This window comes from Salvelinus sp. IW2-2015, unplaced genomic scaffold (genome assembly GCF_002910315.2).
Source record: "Salvelinus sp. IW2-2015 unplaced genomic scaffold, ASM291031v2 Un_scaffold1571, whole genome shotgun sequence".
Lineage (NCBI taxonomy): Eukaryota > Metazoa > Chordata > Actinopteri > Salmoniformes > Salmonidae > Salvelinus > Salvelinus sp. IW2-2015.
This window is the reverse complement of record NW_019942999.1, coordinates 161,507-182,897: the sequence shown is the minus strand read 5'-3', so window position 1 is coordinate 182,897 and position 21,391 is coordinate 161,507. Positions and strand designations below refer to the sequence as shown.

Sequence of the window (21,391 nt, the reverse complement as noted above, 5' to 3'; positions counted from 1 at the left end):
ATGGTAAACTACACCATGTCGCTACTTTGTCAGATGAAGCTATTAAACATGATGCATTGTTTGTACTTGCTTACAATATAATCGAAGTTTACAATTACAATTATTTGATGTGTTTATTGTAACCAAACCTGATCATGTTTATTTCTCGTGAATTGCATCACTTATTGTTATTGCATAGCCTACTCAGAAAGTGTAAACAGCTTCGAGGTCATGATTTGTTTCGCTGAATTATTTCAGTTTGGTCAACATATTCTATTCTACCACCATTAAATGTACTGTATCTGTTTTGTGACAGGTTTCCTGTGGCCAGGGCAGATATGTGACTCTAGTACTGTGAGGGGACACCATTCAAGAACATGAAGTTTGGAATGGTGACCGCCTCTTGCAGTGAGCGTTGGGGAATCAATCGAGGACGACTGGAGCATCCACAGTATCTCAGCAGTGCAAACTGCACACATCTCTTGCCTTAGAGAGAGAGCTGAGGCCATTTAGTGGAATCATCAGGCTTTGTCCGTGAATTGATTGCCAGGCATCTGAGAAGTCAGTGGGGATGAAAGTTTGACTATTGGCTAACACTGCTCGTGATACTTTGAAGACCTTGCATTTCATGTCTCCTAGAATGAGGCTTGAGTGTTTCTTCAGACTTGTGTCTGTTCTTAGTAGTTCAGTGGTGCCTGATTTAAAAAGGCATCACTGACGGTTACAATACTTTACATTTTGCATCATCATCTCTGCCATTGGAAGAAACCCAATGTCTGCCTGCAGCAGCTCAGCTCCTCCGTCCTTTCCCAAAGCCTACCTCCACTCACAAATCCCAGCCGTGCCTCTGACCCCCTCACCATCGCCGAGCCCCCCGGGACCCCTCTACAGCCGCCTGTCCAACGGGAGTCACGGGAGTCACACTCACAGCGCTCCCAGCCCCACTAACTCCCGCAGCTCCTTCCATGGAGTGTCCTTCCTCCTCCAGATTGGCCTGACCAGAGAGATGGTGAACCTGGAGAACCATGACCTGTCGATGTCTGCTGTCAAAGACCTGGTCTGCTCTATAGTCGACCAAAAGGTAATTACACAACCCTTCCTTGTTATAACACTTGACCTACTACAGCTAATGCATAATGACAGACTGAATATCTATGAGGATATCGATAGAGTGAAATGCGATAAGTAGGCCTGAGCAAGAGAAAGAAAATTCACTGTAAAACCTAAAAGCTTAGTTGTCTTTTTTTTCCTCAATTCCAAGTTTCAAGAAAGATTGGAAAGTCCACTGGAAAGTCCACCAAGCATACTGCTAAACAAATCAGTGGCATAGTTTGGGACTGAGCAAATTTCAGGTCTGCTGTGTGCAAACTTGAGTGCTGTGAAAATTCTGTGCAACTTCCAGCACATGTTTTACTATGAACACTGAGCGGGACCCGCTTTAAATTACAGCTTCAGACAGTGGTCAAGTAGGCTACTGTGGCTATTTGATCGTAATGTAGGCTTACCAGCGTGGCCTGCCATCAAAAACAATGGAGAAAATGCATCCCATAACATTTTAACATGGAAATAGCTGTTCTATCATTCAGCCTACAGTAGCAGCCAATGTGTGTGATTTGATTTGATTTGTGGTGTTCAATATAGGCCTATATTCCATGAGACTTTTGAAAAAAAAACATGCAGGGCTTAACATTAACCTGTTTATCCACTTGTCCTTCAGACAAGGAGGTGACTGAAAATGTTGTTATGTTTGATCCAAGAAACCACTTTACAAAATAAAATGACAGAGAATCAGACAAATTATGCTTATCTGAAAATACAACACTGCCCCTTTAAGAAAAAAAAGCTGTTTACCTGATTCGCTTTTCAAATATGTCTAGAAATGTACACGTAGAAATGTACACGTTTTCTGCTCTTGCAGGAAGCAATCATTCCCCCATTGCTGTCTACAAATGATCTATAACTGGGCTAATATCTCACTAACTAGCATAAGATATGAACAAATGTGTACACTTGGCTACATGCAGCTCTCGCTTTCATCTCAAAACAAGCACTTCTACTCATGACCGCTCATTCTGTAAACACAGTCCAGTTCAAAGTGAATGGCACATATGGCAATGGTCTATTTGCATATTATCCTACTGCAGCTCTGATTGGTTTTGCCGTGCCGATCTGTGTAGAGTACAGGCTGAGTATAGCCTGTCAATGCAATAAAATCATACTCCAATGCCTTCAACAAAATGTTATGTTGCATTGAAAGTGGCTAATATTGCGTTGATTCGATCACAATTCCCACAGTAAAGGGAAACGTTGATAATGTTGATAGCTAAGGGGGAAACCTGGAAAGTTGAGTGACGTTCAATCTCGTGTTTCTCTGCGCAGGCTGTTATTTCTTCTGCGGGGCAGTCCCGGGAGCGCGCAGCTTAGTGGGAACATTGGTTGCAAGTTGAAATGAACTCTTCAAAACAGTGAGACGGTTATATTGCAGGCAGTGTTGGCCATTTCTGTGCCATACTTGTCTGTTTACACTTTTTGTGACAGTTTTTTTGTTGTTGTTGCAGACATCTGTGTCTTGTGCACAGAATGAGTTTTAAGCACCACAGCAGCATGCTCGGCAGCAGTGAGGCTTCTCCGGTTGGCGTGCACGGTCTAGTAGCATCAGCTATTTACATTGTGGTGTACTCTCACTGGCGACACTAACACTGAACCACTCAGTGGTTTATCCCTCTCAAAGTCATCCACGATGCAATGCATATGCCAGGTTATTTTCCATGACAACTGTGGCTGTCGGTAATGACTTTGGGTTATGGCTCCTGCATAAGAAGAGGCTTTGAACAACTGAAATATAGACTGCATCAATCAACAGTGGTTGCCTATGTACCACTGGCTAGAAAGATGCAAAGGCAAGTTTGGAAAATCAAGAGCAAACCAGTGGAACCAAATGTAATTTGCTGACTCCATTTGTTTGTTCTTTAAATTGTGTTGGTGGCAAGCAGACTGTCTCTGTCCATTATAGGGTTGCCATTACCATGCATTGGTCTGGTTTTTAACTCTTAGCAATCTAGAGATGGAGTTGGTCCTTGAAGAACATTCTCAGGACTGACTATTTGTTCAAAGAGTGCGTCCTTGCGTCCTCCTTGTGCTTCTTTACACATCAGTGTAGATAATAACATACAGTATGAACGGCCTTGCCTCAGACTACAGACGACAGATCCACATTCAGATGTTCACATCCAACTGATACCATACATTAGACTGTTTATTAGATCCTGAACGTTTAGATAATAGTTTTTGCAGCTTATGAAACGTAATAAGTTCTATGGCCGCGGACTCACTCTTACTCTCTCTTATCAAATCCGTTACTCAATGTCATTTTGTGTTGTTTTTTTCCGGTTTGTGCTGTTCTATCTGATGGATGGGGTGTAGGCCTTACTGTCGTTATGTGTGGATGTTCTTATCACAGATTCCTGTTTTAATGAAATGACATTCACACGTTCACCTTTTGTGTTATCGTCTTACATCCATAAGGAAGATTACTCTATTTGTGTCCATCATTAATCAGCGACTGAGTGAGGGGATGAGATTATAGACCTCATTCCATCGTGTCTAGTGGATAAAAGGAAGGGAGGGGTGGGAGCAAAGGGTTGCGATCAAAGGGATCAGGTATTTTGGAGAAATGAGTGAGAAACGTGATCATATTTTTCTCTGTGCATCCTGGCTGGCCCACATAGTCACAGTATAGATACTTTGTTCACTTCTCGCCTCTCCTTACTCATCACCTCTATAATGCAAATACTCTGTAACCTTTTCCTCTCAAGAGATTCATTGTTCTTAGAAAGTGGAATAGCTTTGAGCTACGTTGAGCTGACACGTTCCATTCAGTACAACTGAGCAGGTGATCACTCCAAGGAACATACCTTTAACCATTAGAAAGGCCTGAAACCCATAGAACTACCAGGGCTAATTCAGAGTGCATTTCTCGTGTCCTTTACTGTAATGTGGGCCAAGTTCACAGTCCTCCAGGCCAGTGTAATGTTGTTGTTCCTTATGGGGTCTGCTGATACTGGTCTGCAGAACATCTGATCACTGATGATATTTTCATAGATCTTGTAACGTATTGGCAAGGTTGCTAGAGTCAGCTACAAGAGCTAAAGAAAATGTTGTAAATATGGTATGAAGAAAGTTCTTTTAGAAAATCAACACAGTCAGTTTGCATTAACCTTAGATAGACGAGTTATTACTTTAAAATCAGCTACTTACATTAACATCTGCTGAATAGGCACTGTACTTTGTGTTACAAATGATCCAATTGTTATAAAGTCTGCAGTGTGTTTATATGGCTAGTGGTTGTTCTATATTGCTGCTGTTATAGCAGGTCACAGTATTCTCTGTCTGATGAAATCCACCCATATGGCTTTGATATCAGTGGAAAATATCACTGTGTGCTTTTCTGCCCATCAAGTCCATCCTCACTGAACTGAAGTATGCATGACTATTGTTAACCTTTTATTAAAGCAGTAGCTGGATTTGCCTCTGTAGCTTTTCCAGCTGACAAACTCTGACCCCACCTCTGCCTTTCTAGATTCCTTCCAGTCAACAGTAGAGAGTCCACGGTTTCTGTGTCAGTGGTGAGTGGACAGGAAAAATGTTTTATATGCTAATATCTCAGTAGATAGTCTGGACAGAACATTGCCCCCGTGTGCTATCATTTCCCACACTGAGCGACTGTGTAGTTGGTAAGCGATCCACCAGTCAGTCACTGAGCCAGGCAACAAACATGGAGCAACATTAGTCAGAAGTATATGCTGTTTGAGCAGTTGTTTCCCTTTAAATGTTTTGAAACGGAGTAGTATTAGATTTGAATTTGCGCTGTCTTTGGCCTAGTCCTAGATTGACAGAGTAGTTTCTCTCCCTTGTTTCCACTGAATACATACATGGGCTTACATTGTTAACACAGCATTGACATTTTATCTCATGGCTGAACCCTCTTTTTGAATCCGACTATTTAGGGAATGCAATCAGTTATAACTGTGTATTCTATGGACTCCATACAGCTCATTCATCATCCAACTGACTGCCAAACCACTGGGCCCCTTTGGGATGTGCATTGAATATGCCCTTATTCACTGATCCGAGGTCTGTTTTGTCTCTCTATGGTTAAGATAGGTAACCGGCCATTAAGGGAACTTTTACAGTACCTCGACATTAGTAAGATTGAACTTGGGATAACCTGATCCTCAATCTGATTCTAGATGATAACTTCTTCAAGTCTTCTGCGTGGCTGTAGCCCTCTCTGCTCCACTTCAGTCAATGCGATGATGACCCTTTGAGGGTATCGGCAGTTGGCGTGAGAGCACCATCCTTCACCCACCCAGACCAGGCAGGCTCCTCTGGGACTGTGAGGTGACACAGCAGAGAGAGTGAGTGACGTGACCCACCCTGAGGGGAACCAGGCTGTCCTGGTTAGGCTCTCTATCTGTGGCTGCCTGCCACCAGACTCTGGGTCTGTCTCTCAGTCTGGCTCCTTGGCCCCGGCCCTGGGTGTTTGGTCGGGTCTCTGTGCGTGATGAATGGGGTATAAACAGTGATAGCGTCAGCTTGTGGAGCTGCTTCCTGTTTGGTGTCGCCCAAGTCCTCCCGTGCAGCCAGAGAGGGAGCAACCGCGGGACAAAAGTTCATGACTTCCTGAGAATGACTTGTCTTTAGCAGCCAGCCGGCCCAGCCAACCAGCATTCCTCCGCTCCCCATCCAGGCATACTTGAAGGATGATGTTATGTTGTTGGGATGGGGTGCCATGACATTTAAATATAACAAATTCAACTATAACACTGGGTTTCTGGATCACGTCAGACAAATTGTAGAGGATGGTGTAATGGTTACGGCACGCTCAACATGCCTTGATATCCTGTCAATGCAGCATTAAATAGCAGGTGGGGATGTTTGGAGGCGAAGGTTGGAAATCTTAGCCTTGTCAGTTGAAACATTGAAAGTGTTTGATATAAAATGGAAGGTTTACAGAGTGTCTTGGCCTCCAAGTTAACGTTCCTCTCTAGCTGTTCGAGGGAGAGGATAAAGCTTGCAAGAAGGAAGGAAATTTGAAGTCCTTTTGGCATAGACAATGGGGGGAAAAACACCAAACCAAGGCAGTTTTATGAACATTTCTACTTTACCCCTTGTCCCTAAGATAGTCCTGCTCTGTTCTGAACATATTCGCCACAGCTGGATATACTGTACTGTGAAATGTGGCTGTCTGGCACAGTACAGCACACCCTTGCTTTCCTACTGGTTTGTTAGTGCAGTAGAGTAACTCCCAGTTCCTGGTTGAGAGTAGAACAGCTGCCTGTGTAATTAGCTGAACAAAGGCCTTTTGAGAAGCAGACACTCAATAGGTCAAGCTGGACAACATGAAACAGTATGGTGAAAACAGAGGGATTTGGGTAATATTTTGAACCTTTGAGTAATATCAAGCTGCTCTAAATAACGTTTCATGTAAAGACTCAAACTGAAACGGACAACAACTGATGATAAACAAGGGATTTGCACATCTTTGACGTATGGAACAGTACATGCTTCCTAGAGATTTGATTTGCCACGCACAGCGTTTGTTTAGTTGGTACATCATCAGCTTATGGCACTTAAGTCATCAACACACGTTAATAGTTTTAATCACCCCATATTCGATTAAAGCATTTATCAAAACGACAGGAGCAGAACTGATTTCTGCGCGAGAGAGAGAGATGAAAACAAAATTAGAAAACGAGAGAGTGCAGATGGAAACTGGAGAGTGCTCCTCTCCCACAGGCCATAACTAACTGAAACTCACAGGAAATAAATCACGTCCATCCACTCCTCCCCTCCCCCATCCTGGACAGCTCAGCCCAGCTCAGCTCAGCACACATCTGCATGTTCCTGTGGAACAACCATATTTCACCCTGAGCATGGCTGGGCTCAGCTCTGGGCACTATGTGTTATATACATGGGGCAAGACACATCCTGGAAAGCACATTTGGTTGCTTCTGAGAAAAAAAGTTCACCCTAGAGTCAAAACCTGTCAGGGTTATAAGTTATGGGAATTGCTTCTGAATGGAGACCGTTACAGTATATATGATTTCAGGGTTCATTTTTCCAGCTTACATGTTTTTCTTCGAGTTCATGTGCAGGCTTAATGTCATATTTCAATTTTCAATCTTTTTAGGCCAGTGCAGGCAAAATTATGGTTGTATGAATGCTGCAACTGAGGGATACCTGTATCACCATAAGCTTTCAATTATGTCTGGAATAACCATGTGTGCAAGCAATCTATCAATTTTTCCAGTCCTGAGTAATTTGTGGGAATACAGAGAGGGATAAAAACACTCTATAGTTAAGTGAACTGAGTAATGTCTCCCATCTGCAGTTCACATTTCTCCAGTCTCAATCTCCCCAATTGTAGACAAGAGTCACAAAATGACAGACTGGGGCATTGTGACTGGTGAAGACTGGTCCTCCTTTGGGAGGGAGGACGGCTATGGCGGCAGGCCTGCATTGGTGCATGGCTTGTGGTCTGCTGGCCAGCTGGCCTGCTGTATGCCCAATGGTGCCATGCTGTGTTTTAGGAGCCAGACCCAGCCGTAGAATTCACCACCACCCTGTGGTTGGTTTGTCTCTGCACTGGCAGCGTCAGTGGGCCACTGGGACGGATGCCCTTCACCATCTTCTATGACTGTACAATGGTAGCTAGAGATGATCTAGTCTTGCTCCAGTCTCTATTGCTACTGGTTGAATAGTTCTAAGTAGGGGTTCAAACTCTGATTATATTGAAGGGGCAGGTGTTTAGATTTTCAAGCACATGCTGTACAGTAATCAACCTCAAACAACTTTATATTTATAGCTGTGATCCCTTTAGTACAGCCCATGTAAAGTGATTGGGGACAGATAAATTGTAGAGCGAGTAATTAAAGTAACATCCCCTCATAAATCTTACACCAGCGTGCAGTATATTCCTGTTTATAGAAGGATGTCACATTTCCCTCATTGATTTGGCTGGCGGCTGCTCACTCACTCTTGGAGTTACAGGATACTTCCCCCTCTGCACAGACAGGCGTTCCACCTTGTCTGCACTCTCTGACCTGGCCGCCTCAGCAGCACACTTAATGGATCGCAACCTTGACCAATGCTGAGGGCACTTGCAGAGACGTGGCCCAGTGTCAAGTTCACAGACTAACAGAGAGGGGATTCAGGAGTCCGGCCTGGTCCTATGTTGGTTGATTTGCCGTGCCTCTTTACAGTTAAACCCTAATGACATTACTGGTCTCAGAATGGAGGTCAGTGTCCACAGAAGTCGTGGAGAAACAGTAGCAATGGGGGAACTGTTTCTGAGAAATAACAATCTGATTTCTCCCCATTAGGTTAATAGCAGCAGGTTGATACAAAACCATATGGTGCCTACTGTTTTCTGTCAGACGGTAGCACCAGCGTTGGCATCATCGGTCCCTGACGTGGCGGGCGGCAGGTTTGAAAATGCTCCATTCGGAGGTGTTTTTTCAGAACTGTTTTCTTCTCCTGTTTGTCAGCTCACTGAGTGATCTACCAGGCTGATAGCAAGGTGGCAGAGGAAGTGCAACAGGGCCTCGATAACAAGCAGCACGAAACCCATAACCCATTGAGTACTTAAAGGACACGTACGATGCTTTTATGGTGACATTGAGCAACAATGGCTCTGATCTCATAGTGGTTGAAAAAGCTCATGTATTTCAGCATCTCTGGTCGCCGTGTTCTTTTAACTTGTATTGTGTTTACTTTTGTCTCAGCCACAAGTAAAAAAGTCAGTTGGTGTGACGTCTGTCACCATGTTTCCGCAGCCAATACATACTCTTAACTTAAGTCCCTCTCCAGAGCCTCTCCCTGTTTCCACAGCATGCTCTGTTTTCGCCTGCTTCTCAATCAGCTGCCTGTGGTTAGTGGAGGAATACAGGGTGTTCAGTGGCCTATTTCGTCTGTGGTTCTGGCTCGGTCCAAATGGATTCTCTGTCCGCTGCAGTGGCTTTTATTCCTGTCTGTATCTGTGTGTCTGTCTCTGTGAGTCAAGGTTATCATGAACAAAGTGGGTTTTTACAAAATGTTGACCTAATTTTACCTGCATGTATTCTGTGTCCTGTTTAGATTACTATTTATTTCAGCGTTTAGAATGATAAGCAGTGAAGATGGTCAGCAATGATATGGAGTCATGGTCACCTCGTCTACTGTCAACCCGTATAGCTCTTTATACTAGCAGAGCACAGAGATAAACTCTGGATCACCATCAATATCCTTTTACCTAAATCAAAAGCTTCACATGATTATTTAATCTGTGTTCAGAATCAGATCCACCTGGCCGGCACTAGTCCCCTGCCATTCCCAGACAGAGAGTAAGGAGTGTTCCTAGTATATCTTCAAGGCACACTGGGCTGCAGAAGCATCACCAAGGGCCCATAACTCAGAGCCCAAGGCCTAGCAGAGCTGCTTAGATCACACTGCTCTCTTCTTCTCTTCCTGAGAGGTCGCGGCTCCTGTGACTCAGCCTTCTTCCTCTCCTCTCCTCCTATCAGCCCCGGGACACATTCACTTTCTCACTCACACACTCACAAGACAACCAGGGGAAGAGAGCCAGTCTCTCTCATCTCTAAAGAATGGCGCGGGGCTCTCAGCTTTCAGACAGCTCTCGTTAAGGACTCGTTAAGGAGCTGGCCACCAAGTAGTGACCTCATCTCCACTATCTCCTCTCCACTGAGGACTGGACTGGAGCACTTGATCCACTTGAGGACACGAAGGAGTAGTGTTGAATCCACACAATACTCAAAGGGCAGTAATAGATCACAGTGCAGGCTAAAGGTTTGAATAGTCTCCAATTAGAGCAGTACAACCACTGTGAACAGGAAGAGAGGGTCCATTTCAGGCTGAGGAGTATCATAGTATCATTATCACAAATGCAAATGAAGTAATAGGAGTATTCCCCTATGGTTTGTCCTGCTAGTGGAAGTAGGTCTATGCTGACAGGTGTATGTGCTCTCTTCATGAGTACACTGTTCTGTGGTTTGGGGAGAGGCCTAGACCTAAGCTCAGTGGTTAGCACTGGGATTTCACCTTGTCAGCACTTGGTATCTCAGTACGGGTTTTTTGAGGTAAGGGCCCCACACCAGCCCTGAATTAGTTACATATGACGGTTTGGCATGCTTTCAAGCTCTGTTCTTTTCATCTCACAGTGGACTGAACCTATAAGGTTGTGGTGTTCACACTTTTCTTGAAACATAGTGAAAATGAGTAGAAGAAGGAGCTAGTGTAATAGCGCTCTGCAAAGTTGGTCAGACAATAAGTTACTCTGTCATTATGGTGACCCTTGTCCACAGACAGAGTGGAATGTGCAAGTTCTGCCTTTTTGTTCCAAATCCTGTCCTGAGCAGATAAATGGGAAACGTTTTAGCAGAGGAAGCTTTTTTGCTTTGTGCTTCATAGTCTTTCCACTAACACAGTCTACCTTATTGTGTCACTGATGAATTCAAAACTTTTTCTATTTTTCCATTGACTTCTCCCATTGGATTACACAGTAATACATTTTCAGATGTATCTGAATCGTCATACCACGTGGAACTGAACTTATGGTCGTTTCTGAGCAAAAAGATAATAAAAAAAAAACATCAACACTCCCCCGCTACATAGATTTCCTTTTCACTGCATCTTGTTGCACTGGGCTCAATTTGTTACCAAGATGGATTTTCTTCCGTTTATTTTTCCTGCTGTGAAAGTGGCTACCAAGGCCTGTAGCAGAGTAAATATGAGCGAGAGACTGCGAGAGTAACAGATAAACAGAGGGAAAGACAGCGAGAGAGAGAGAGAGATTAAGAAAGAGGCTGATAGAGAGAGTTGGTCTGTCCGGGAAGTAAAGCAGTAGTATGTGTGAAATGTGAACCATATGTGGACTATAGTGCTATGCAGATGGGCTGTGCAGTTGGCTGCTCCCAGTCTCTCTGCCTCTCTGCTCCAGCTGTAGTGTGTTTGCCTTGGCTCCAGCCTGCAAAATTGGGAGCGATTAGTTTGATGTAATGCACTGTAATGCTCTCTCTCTCTCTCTCTCGCTTTCTCTCTCTCCCTCTCTCCGCCCACTGGCTGCTGGGCAGGGCAGAAGGGAAGGCACATGCTCTGCAGACGCCTGGCCTCAGAGATTATAAGAGCAGTTTATTATATTACATAAGTGTGATTCTGCATATACTGTACAGTATAGAAGGCCTACTGTATGTGGGAAGAGYTGTGGAATGGACAGATGCATTTTCTATAAAAGCCCCAGGGAAGCAGCATGTATCTACTCTAGGCTACTGTACATTAGATGTCTCATGATTATGGCTGTGGCGGTCACAACATTTTGTCAGCCATGATTGTCAAGCAAATAAACTGTTGGTAATTAACCATTAATTAACATAAAAACAGTTAGCATCTCCTGGCTTCCACACTGTCGTGACTGGACTTTAACATTAATCAGAAGACTGTTATTTATCTAATTAACTAACTATGTTTAATTGTTACCAGAATAAATGAATCATGTAACAATTAACTCATTAGGATCTGGGGCACCACGAGAGCGGTTCTTTAAAGAGTTACCATCTCCCGAATTTAACTCTAAAAGGTCTTTACCTATCACATCTATAAACAGTCAACTTATTAGTTATAACCTTATGTCATATCATCATTTTGAACAGTCGTAACCTCCTTGCATCTGCAAAAACCCGAGCCTTACTTATGATTCAGTACTACACAAATTGGTTTAATTACATATTTACTAGCTAATTAAATGGGAACACAAGGTAAAAATMCACACTTTGCACCTGTTATTGACTAGAGACTTAATACGCTGAAAATAGGTCCCTGCGGAATGACAACAACATGGCTGCTTGACATTAGAACATTCAGAAACTACTCTCACCTACACAGTAACTAGTGGTGTAATGGACCGTAGTTGATCCGTACGCATCACCCCCCACGGTTCGGCACGGATGTGAACCGCGGCTCAATTGCAAAGTTTAACCATCATAGTGTGAAAAACAGTTTTACTGCCGCTGTTACTTTTTAAAGTAATAATTCCCTAAATCTCGATGCAGAGTTTCAGTGAAAAGATAAAGACAAGACAGATGCTGTGTTTTACTCTGAAGCCTGGAGGTTGATTAGATTTTTTTTTTTAAAGCAGTTGTGTGTACTGTTCATGTGAACGGGGCATGTTGAATCCCAACGAATCAATCCTGGATGCTCGCGTTTCAAAAAGCAAAGAAGAAAAAAGAGCAGTGACAGCCATGGCTAGCGGAGGAGCTGAAGAACTGGAAAAGCCTCCCGCTTCATTCACAGTTGAAGTCGGAAGTTTACATACACCTTAGCCAAATACATTTAAACTCAGTTCTTCACAATTCCCTGTCTTAGGTCAATTAGATTCACCAATATATTTTAAAAATGTGAAATCTCAGAATAATAGTAGAGAGAATGATTTATTTCAGCTTTTATTTCTTTCATCACATTCCCAGTGGGCCAGAAGTTTACATACACTCAATTAGTATTTGGTAGCATTGCCTTTAATTTTTTTTAACTTGGGTCAAACATTTTGGGTAGCCTTCCACAAGCTTCCCACAATAAGTTGGGTGAATTTTGGCCCATTCCTCCTGACAGAGCTGGAGTAACTGAGTCAGGTTTGTAGGCCTCCTTGCTCGCACACGCTTTTTCAGTTCTGCCGACAAATTATCTATAGGATTGAGGGTCAGGGCTTTGTGATGGCCACTCCAATACCTTGATTTTGTTGTCGTGAAGCCATTTTGCCACAACTTTGGAAGTATGCGTGGGGTCATTGTCCATTTGGAAGACCAATTTGCGACCAAACTAACTTTCTGACTGATGTCTTGAGATGTTGCTTCATTTTCCTACCTCATGATGCCATCTATTTTGTGAAGTGCAGCAGTCCCTCCTGCAGCAAAGCACCCCCACAACATGATGCTGCCACCCCCGTGCTTCACGGTTGGGATGGTGTTCTTCGGCTTGCAAGCCTCCCCCTTTTTCCTCCAAATGTAACGATGGTCATTATGGCCAAACAGTTCTATTTTTGTTTCATCAGACCAGAGGACATTTCTCCAAAAAGTACGATCTTTGTCCACATGTGCAGTTGCAAACCGTAGTCTGGCTTTTTTATGCCGGTTTTGGAGCAGTTGCTTCTTTCTTGCTGAGCGGACTTTCAGGTTATGTTGATATAGGACTCGTTTTACTGTGGATACAGATACTTTTGTACCTGTTTCTTCCAGCATCTTCACAAGGTCCTTTGCTGCTGTTCTGGGATTGATTTGCACTTTTCGCACCAAAGTACGTTCATCTCTAGGAGACAGAACGCGTCTCCTTCCTGAGCGGTATTTWTTWTTTWTTTTTATTCACCTTTATTTAACCAGGTAAGCTAGTTGAGAACAAGTTCMATTTACGACTGCGACCAAGATAAAGCAAAGCAATGCGACACAAACAACACCACAGAGTTACACATGGAATAAACAAGCGTACAGTCATTAACACAATAGAAAAAAAGCCAGGAGCTAGCCAGTAGCCAGGAGGAAAGCATGGCCAGCCGTAGAGAAATGCTTATTGAAATGTTTGATTATCATGGATTTTATTGGTGGTGACCGTGTTACCTAGCCTCAGTGCAGTGGGCAGCTGGGAGGAGGTGCTCTTGTTCTCCATGGACTTTACAGTGTCCTAAAACTTTTTGGAGTTAGAACTACAGGATGCAAGTTTCTGTTTGAAAAGGGTAGCCTTTGCTTTCCTGACTGAATTGGTTCCTGACTTCCCTGAACAGTTGCATATCGAGGGGACTATTCGATGCTATTGCAGTCCGCCACAGGATGTTTTTGTGCTGGTCAAGGACTGTCAGGTCTGGAGTGAACCAAGGACTATATCTGTTCTTAGTTCTACATTTTTTGAAAGGGGCATGCTTATTTAAGATGGTTAGGAAATTACTTTTAAAGAACGACCAGGCATCCTCGACTGACAGGATGAGGTCAGTATCCTTCCAGGATACCCGGGCCAGGTCGATTAGAAAGGCCTGCTCGCAGAAGTGTTTTAGGGAGCGTTTGACAGTGATGATTGGTGGTCGTTTGACCGCGGACCCATAGCGGATGCAGGCAATGAGACAGTGATCGCTGATATCCTGGTTGAAAACAGTTGAGGTGTATTTGGAGGGCAAGTTGGTCAGGGCAAGTGCCCATGTTTACGGATTTAGGGTTGTACCTGGTGGGTTCCTTGATGATTTGTGTGAGATTGAGGGTATCTAGCTTAGATTGTAGGACTGCCGGGGTGTTAAGCATATCCCAGTTTAGGTCACCTAACAGAACGAACTCTGAAGATAGATGAGGGACAATCAATTCACATATGGTGTCCAGGGCACAGCTGGGAGCTGAGGGGGGTCTATAACAGGCAGCAGTGAGAGACTTACTTACGTATGACGGCTGCGTGGTCCCATGGTGTTTATCCTTGCGTACTATTGTTTGTACAGATGAACGTGGTACCTTCAGGCGTTTGTAAATTGCTCCCAAGGATGAACCAGACTTGTGGAGGTCTACAATTTTTTTCTGAGGTCTTTGCTGATTTCTTTTGATTTTCCCATGATGTCAAGCAAAGAGGCACTGAGTTTGAAGGTAGGCCTTGAAATACATCCACAGGTACACCTCCAATTGACTCAAATTATGTAAATTAGCTTATCAGAAACTTCTAAAGCCATGACATAATTTTCTGGAATTTTCCAAGCTGTTTAAAGGCACAGTCAACTTAGTGTATGTAAACTTCTGACCCACTGGAATTGTTATACAGTGAATTATCTCTCTGTAAACAATTGTTGGAGAAATTACTTGTGTCATGCACAAAGTAGATTTCCTAACCGACTTGCCAAAACTATAGTTTGTTAACAAGAAATTTGTGGAGTGGGTGAAAAACAAGTTGTAATGATTCCAACCTAAGTGTATGTAAACTTCCGATTTCAACTGTAAGTCTCATGTATGGGAGAATTTTTGCTTCCCTGTCAAGTATGATGACGGATGAAGGGTGGTGGACAACACCTTTACAGTGTGCAGGCATTGTGCCACAAGAAAGCCGTATGATCATGGAAATACATCGAGCATGGCCACACATTTAAAGCGTCATCACCCTGGTGTGTCAGTGACGGGAGCCTTCTCAGCCAAGAGACAACAACTTCTCACTGCGACATTTAAGCCCTGCTGCAGAATCAGACCGGGCTAAAGCCATCACCAAATCTACTGGGGATGTTTATCGCTGCAGACATGAGGCCGTACTCTGATGTGGAAAACAAAGGGTTTAATAATATGGTGAAAGTGCTTGAGCCACGCTACGAAATCCCCTGGCGCACCCACTTCAGTATGAAGATCATGCCAGATCTTTATGAACAGGAAAATATCAAAATTGTCGCCGAATTATCCAAGGCATCCTCTGTTGCCCTCACCACAGACGGGTGGACCTTCAGGGCAACGGAGGCCCAATAGCAATATCCCAATCATCACAGATAATGCCAAGAACCAAGTAAATGCAGTGATAGAGGCTGGACTGGGGCCACAGATAGCTTTTGCCACAGAAGCACAACAGCCGCTCATGTGCTTAAGACCAAACAAGAAATGCTACAGCTACCGACCCACAAGCTCATACACGATGTCACAACAAGATGGAACTCCACTTATGACATGTAGGAGCGCTATCTTGAGCAGCAGACAGCTGTGTACTCTGCACTGACAGACAAGACCCTGAAAAAATAAAGACTTTGTCACCTTGTCTGATGATGATGTGAAAGTGGCAGAAGAGGTCCTCCAGGTGCTCAAACCCGTCAAAACGGTTACAGCCCTATTGAGCATTGAAACTGCACCGTCTGTGTCCATGATCCTACCTCTGAAAACAAGGATCCTACAATCCATGGCCCCAAGTGAGGAAGACAGCACCATCACTAGAGATGTCAAGGCTGCCATTAGAGAGGACCTGAACCCCAGATACCCCCCTAATGTCCAGGACTACCTTCATAGATCTACTGCATTGGATCCAAGGTTCAAGTCCCTGTCTCACCTAGACCCTGTCTCACCTAGACCCTGTCTCACCTAGACCCTGTCTCACCTAGACCCTGCCTTACACCGGAGGACATACAGTGATCTCACCACTGAGATTGTGGCCACTGAAGAGGTAAAAATAAAAATAAGAGTGAATTAMTTCAATAATAAATATACTGCAGTCAAAACTGGACTGGTTCTTAATCTATGCTATTGCTATTAGAATCATCCATTTTTGATTTGGAATAATAATGGCTTTTATTAAATGTTATTGCCATAATTATAGTTCTATGAAATATTAAAATACATAATTTGTTAGTTTAATAGATCAAGTCATTTTTTTCTGCAGGGTCAAGCCACAGAGCAGACAGGAGCAGACTCAGAGGCATCTTGTCCACAAAATATTTTTGGGGTGGAGACCTTTGCAAGCAAGGACACAGGCAAGACATTTGCCAACACCATCAAAGAGGATTTTATTTTTTTAWTTTTTTTTCCATTCRCTCTTGAAGATGCTTCTTTGAAGATAGGCTAGCTAGCTGTATCGATGGTTTGAGCAGAGTAACAGGATGGACCTACTTAAATTCGCTTTCGAAGATACTTTACTTAGGACAGCTAATCAGCCGTACCAGTGATTGTCCAGGAGGTGAGTTTATCATCTCCACCTTGTGTTGAGATTCATTGTAGAAACCGCTTTAAACATGCAGCTGCAGCTTCACGTTTTTCTGGCCTGGTGTGTTTTTTCTTAACCCATCATTTATACAGTTTGCTGGAAAGGAGCGGTTCCGGCAGGCTGGCACGCTCCCTGACCTCACTCCGGGCGGTAACTACTCACTGTGCAAAGTTAGGTAAAATAATTATCTCTTATAACTTCTCAAATCACATCCCACTCTTAACAAAAACACTTTCATAATTTTTTCAACGCAGAGTATGGAAACTTCATATATGTAGTGGGTATACTTTCCAAGTTACAGTATTTCCTTTATAACATTTTTAATGACATCACAAAATTACAAACAATATGACATTAGTGTTCWATAGATTGCCTCTGACTGTTCCCCACGTTCTTTGTTAGAAATATTGTTCCAGTATTCGCTTTTGAACATGTTAGAGTTTCAGCGGGAAAAAGTCTGTTGAAACAAAGGACATTCCTTTAGTGAATCTTGAGAGTGCAGGCCTGAATCTTCTCCCTTGATTTACAACAGGGTGTGAGTTGTCAACCCCCACTATTTATTTTCTTCCCCCTCTGGGGTGAGAGGGGGTCTGATTTTAAGTTATTCATTGCAAACCTGATCTGACCTATTTGGATTCTTGTGGACAGTCATGACAACACATACAGTGGGAAGAAAAAGTATGTGAACCCATTAGAATTACCTGGATTTCTGCATAAATTGGTCATGAAATTTGATCTGATCTTCATCACAACAATAGACAAAAACAGTCTGCTTAAACTAATAACACACAAACAATTCTACATTTTCATGACTTTATTGAACACACCGTGTAAACATTCACAGTGCAGGTTGGAAAAAGAATGTGAACCCTTGGATTTATTTACAGGTTGACCCTCCTTTGGCAGCAATAACCTCAAGCAAATGTTTTCTGTAGTGGCGGATCAGACCTGCACAATGGTCAGGAGGAATTTGGGACCATTCCTCTTTACAAAACTGTTTCAGTTCCACAATATTMTTGGGATGTCTGGTGTGAACCACTCTCTTGAGGTCATGCCACAGCATCTCAATCGGGTTGAGGTCAGGACTGACTGGGCCCCTCCAGGAGGCATATTTTCTTCTGTTCAAGCCATTCTGTTGTTGATTTACTTCTGTCTTTTGGGTTGTTTTCCTGTTGCATCACCTAACTTCTGTTGAGCTTCAATTGGCGGACAGATAGCTTTACATTCTTCTGCAAAATGTCTTGATAAACTTGAATACCTTTTCCCGTTGATGATAGCAAGCTGTCCAGGCCCTAAGGCAGTAATGCAGCCCCAAACCATGATGCTGACTCCACCATAGTTTACAGTCGGGATGAGGTTTTGATGTTAGTGTGCTGTGCCTTTTTTTCTCCACACATAGTGTTGTGTGTTCCTTCCAAACAACTCAACTTTAGTTTCATCTGTCCACAGAATATTTCGCCAGTAGCAGGTGCTCTTTTGCGAACTTCAGATGTGCAGCAATGTTTTGTTTTGGAGAGCAGTGGCTTCTTCCATGGTGTCCTCGCACGGACACCATTCTTGTTTAGTGTTTTACGTATCGTAGACTCATCAACAGAGATGTTAGCATCTTCCAGAGATTTCTGTAAGTCTTTAGCTGACACTCTAGGATTCTTCTTAACCTCATTGAGCGTTCTGCGCGGTGCTCTTGCAGTCATCTTTGCAGGACGGCCACTCCTAGGGAGAGTAGCAACAGTGCTGATTCAGTGCTTATTCACAATTGTCTTACCGTGGACTTTCTTTTAGAGATACTTTTGTAACCCTTTCCAGCTTTATGCAAGGCAACAATTCTTAATCTCAGGTCTTCTGAGATCTCTTTTGTTCGAGGCATGGTTCACATCAGGCAATGTTTCTTGTGAATAGCGAACTCAAATTTTGTGAGTGTTTTTTATGGGTTAGGGCAGCTCTAACCAAAATCTCCAATCTCGTCTCATTGATTCGACTCTAGGTTAGTTGACTCCTGACTCCAATTAGCTTTTGGAGAAGTCATTAGTCAAGGGGTTCACATACTTTTTCCAACCTACACTGTGATTGTTTAAATGATGTATTCAATATAGACAAGAAAAATACAATAATTTATGTGTTATTAGTTTAAGCTCACTGAGTTTGTATATTGTTGGGACTTAGATGAAGATCAGATCAAATTTTATGTCAAATTTATGCAGAAATCCAGGTAATTCCATAGGGTTCACATACATTTTCTTGCCACTGTAGCCTACAAGCCACTGATGCAGACATTTGGAACATCTACATTTGAAAATGTCTAATAAAGCCATGTAATATAGCCTACACCATCACAATAAATCCAGTATTTATTTTAGACAGGTCTAAAGAAACATGATATGATGAAAATGTAGTCTATTTCGGGAAGAACAGAATAGCATACTTTGTGTTGTCCTTGTGTTAGGTCCTGATCTGGCTATGCCAAATGGCTGTAGGCTACACTAGTTCATTTAGCAGACAAGATTTGCTTAGAATTCCATGGCATTATTTTATATTATTTTATAGTATGAAGAATACAATTGAACAAAGCTAAATAAAATATAAATATTTTCTCCCAACGATTTAAGGGAGTGTGCACATGCGGCTATTCTGTATTAAGCAGATAACAAAGAAATAGGTACTCCTATATGCTTAATTTAGAGTTATTAATGTAACTTCAGTTGTTCTACAAAAGTTGGGCTATATGTTTTGATTTTTAGTACATTTAAAAGCTGCACATTTCATGGCGGCATCCCCTTTGTGGCCATAATGCACCCTAAAAAAATCCATGCCTTTGTTGTGCCCTTCTCCCTGAGTGCACGCTCCGAAGCACTCTCCATCACGTGATCAGGTCTTTCTCACAGGCTACAAGTGAAGACAGACACATCGGGGACGCAACTGCGTGCTTCCTTATCGAATTCTGAGGTGCATATTGAAGATATTGGAAGAACTGTCCATATTTACTTTTCGTCAGCCAGCAAGATGTGTAGGACTAACAAACAGCAAAAGCACTAGCCTATGTCAATCTACCATAGTACAAAAGTCGACCTATTCTGTGCAAGCAATAAATATTCCAAACATAGTCTGGGACAGTTGTGGAATGCAATAGATCCCAAATTAATACAACCACTAGCATAAAAAAAAATGTTTTTACGCAATGTTGCTGACAACAGATCAGAACATTTAGCTGATAATGTTGATAAACTACTAGGCTACATGAGGTGTGTGACTATGATTCGAAAAAATAAAAGGCTTTTTCTTGTGCTGGGCATAATTCACAAGTGATAATACATAGTTCACAAGTAATAGGCTATCATTCACAAGTGTTAGGCTAATATTGTCACTCATCCGACTATTCCTGATTTAAACTTGTCTTTACTAAATAATATGTGTGAAATTCGTTTTGATTTAGAATGGACCATTATCATGTACCTGTCTCAAAACAGGGGTAGCGGGAAAAAATACATGTCATCTATGCACTTAAACAGCGGATGGAGGACGTCATTCATTTTCATGCCTGCCAGGTATGTTATACTCCTGTTGTAAAGATAAGCAATGTTCTTAATATTAGGAAAGTTTATAAATAAATATAGTAGAAATAGCCTATAGAAATGTTGCACAACATGAGCTCATGGGTTCTCATGAAGTGTTTGATTCGATTTTCGATTACATTTGCATTGATGTCAGAGTGATTAGAGGGACAATAGAGTGCTGCGTACCAGGCAKTTCGTATGTTTGGTAGGCTACGAATGGCAATGAGCAGTATCAGAGCTTGGAGAAGCTGGCATTTGACTGTGTTCATGACTCGTGACCTGTGGTGTGGCAGTAATACGGTCACCGCAACAGCCCTACCCATGATTCCATTTAGCTTAGTGTTGCCTCCTTAGCGTCACAAACGAACACAAATCTCCTGAAGCATCAAGGAATTGTGGACGCTTGACCTTTTAGTACTCTGTTAACACTGTCCTCAGGGCCTCTAGCCTCCAGCTAGCAGCCAGTATGGATCAGTCATAAATACCATTCTCCTTCCTGAACAATGTGTGCTGGCAGAATCACATTTTCCAGAACAAATGGCTGCTCCCCATCATGGGTGGTGGGCTCACTGATCAACAACATTGTCAAGAGAGAGGGATGATTTTTGCCCTTGTTTTCATAAAAGCGCAATGAGGTTGTGTGTGTGTGCTTCTTCTACTTCTACTACTACTACTACTACTACTACTACTTCTACTACTACTACTACTACTACTACTACTACTACTACTACTACTACTACTACTACTACTTCTACTACTACTACTACTACACCAACACGCCATAAGACTGCTGAACAATTAATCAAATGGCCACCCGGACTATTTACATTGACCCCCCCCAGTATATAGCCTAGGTATATTGTTTTGTCTTACTTTTTATGAATTATTTATAAAATATTTTCTTAACTCTATTTCTTGAACTGCATTGGTGGCTTGTAAGTAAGCATTTCACGGTAAGGTCTACCTACACCTGTTGTTATCGGCGCATGTGACAAATAAAATTTGATTTGATTTGTTTTCTTTTTGTACATGATCAAAAGGACTAGGGGAATTAGACAAGCTAATGATATGGTAAATTAGCAGTCATGGGAAGCACTGAAAAGCACATTATTGTCAACGAAACA

At 42.6% G+C, this 21,391-nt stretch overlaps 1 protein-coding gene across 1 annotated transcript in view; it reads left to right on the top strand.

Moving 5' to 3' along the window:
• LOC112071289 (serine/threonine-protein kinase D3-like) overlaps positions 1 to 21,391 on the top strand; it is a 71,223-nt gene that overhangs the window by 2,827 nt on the left and 47,005 nt on the right. The window contains exon 3 of the mRNA XM_024138756.2: positions 296 to 1,060. Coding sequence (XP_023994524.1) covers positions 752 to 1,060 — 309 coding nt within the window. The 5' untranslated portion in view covers positions 296 to 751. The remainder of the gene's footprint in view (positions 1 to 295; positions 1,061 to 21,391) is intronic.